The following is a 1,794-nucleotide window of genomic DNA, read 5'->3' as shown; positions in this document are numbered from 1 at the left end:
ATTTTAAAGAGGAAACCTCAAACAATAATTGATTAGAAATTAAGTGTTAACGAGCAGTTGGACAGGTGTACCTAATAAAGTGGCCGGTGAGTGTATATACACACACACACACTGTATGAGTGTATATTATATATATATAACTTGATGAAGTGCAAATTAAATTACAGCTGTATCTGCAAATGTATTTGATCATGGTTTGAACTTTTTAAATCAATATTTTAAAAACATGGTAAAACCAGAAGCTGCACTTCATTTTAGTGACAAACTTTGGCATTTTTGATGGGTTGCCTTCATTTTTGCTTCTACTTTTAATTTAAAATAGGTTTCCATTCTTGGCAGGTTTCTAAGGTTCTTCTTCTACATATTAAAAAAAGTTGTTAAACATCTGAGTGGCGCACTACCGCTACTAGTGGTGAGAAAGTGTCTTGCACCTTGTTCAAAATCAATGTGGTCCCGCGGCCCTCTGTGGTCCAAAGTTAAAAACTGTTGTTCTTTTGAGGCCCTCAAGGTGGGACTCGCGGAAGAATCTCGGCTCTAAACTAAAGACCATCTACAGATTGGACTTTTTGTTTCCAGTTGTGAAAAAGCCGGCCTCACCTTGGCCACAAAGGTTCCTCCAGGTTTGAGGACGTGGGTGGTGATGTTCAGAGCCTGAGAGACAAACAGCTGTCAGTACAATGTCACCAAACACCTGGCAGGTAAATACGCCAAGCGTGTACTTACGGCCAACAGGAGCTGAGCTTGGATGTACTCGTCCACGTCGTGAAGTCCCGTTACTATGGAAACATAATGATGAGAAAATAAACAAAAAGGCGAACAGGTGGAGAGTGAAGACTTAAGGATGTGACGATGCTCACCGTCTGGAGCTCCATCGCACACCACCAGGTCCGCCGGTCGCCCCTCGAAGTGACGAATTATCTCCTGGGCCGTCGACACCTGAGAGGAGGAGACGAGGGTCAGGTGACACAAACCCCTCACTGACTAAAGTGTGGAAATGTTGCTTGACGGTTGTCAGAAGGAGTTGAGTTAAACCTACATGTCGAACTATTGAGATGTCACCACGCTCAGAGAATATGTTGGGCATGACTCTGCTACTATCGCACATCTCATCCCAATATATGTCATTCTTAAAGGGATCCCTGATTAGTTGTAACATTAGACTTTATTTGATAAACATATAATTTAACTGTAAAATAAAAAGACTAAAAATACTGTAGGATGTTCAGTTTTGAAAATTTTTAAAAATATATTTTAACACGGACGAGGCCATTTTATTTACACACAAAGCATTCTGGGTAAATGATGACGTGGATAGGTCCTCGGTGTGAGCGAGCTATATCCACCCTGAAGGTTAATCTTGGACAACGTCTGACGATCGACTCTTAAATGAAACCAGAGAGCGTCGACAGAGAGAAGGTAGAAATGACTCACACTGTAACTGAAAATATAGATGGAGGACAACAGAGCTGCTTCATGGAAGAAGAACCTCAGCTTACCTGTTAGCCTTTGCGCTAGTGTCGACGCTATTGCCTTATATGTATAAGCTCTGTGCTAGCGCAACAAACAAGCTAAACTGAGGTCCTCCATCTATATTTTCAGTTGCATGCATTTTTTTGTTCCCCTCTCCGTCATGTGGATGGAGGACCTCAGTTACGAGAGGAGAATGTGTAGCGCTGAGCTAATACATATAGAGCGGGTAAAATAAGTATTGAACACATCACCTGGTCGTGGTCGGTTTATGGTGAAATGATGTTCTTTCCACTTCTGAATTATGGCCCCAACAGTGCTCACTGG

At 42.0% G+C, this 1,794-nt stretch overlaps 1 protein-coding gene across 1 annotated transcript in view; it reads right to left on the bottom strand.

Annotated features, from left to right (window-relative positions):
- ftsj1 (FtsJ RNA 2'-O-methyltransferase 1) overlaps positions 1-1,794 on the bottom strand; it is a 20,043-nt gene that overhangs the window by 9,837 nt on the left and 8,412 nt on the right. The window contains exons 5-7 of the mRNA XM_014026715.1: positions 858-936; positions 724-776; positions 598-651 (exon numbers count right to left, since the gene is read on the bottom strand). Of these exons, the coding sequence (XP_013882169.1) occupies positions 598-651; positions 724-776; positions 858-936 (186 nt within the window). The remainder of the gene's footprint in view (positions 1-597; positions 652-723; positions 777-857; positions 937-1,794) is intronic.

This window comes from Austrofundulus limnaeus, unplaced genomic scaffold (assembly GCF_001266775.1).
Source record: "Austrofundulus limnaeus strain Quisiro unplaced genomic scaffold, Austrofundulus_limnaeus-1.0 Scaffold584, whole genome shotgun sequence".
Classification (NCBI taxonomy): Eukaryota; Metazoa; Chordata; class Actinopteri; order Cyprinodontiformes; family Rivulidae; genus Austrofundulus; species Austrofundulus limnaeus.
This window is presented reverse-complemented; position numbering and strand designations above follow the sequence as displayed.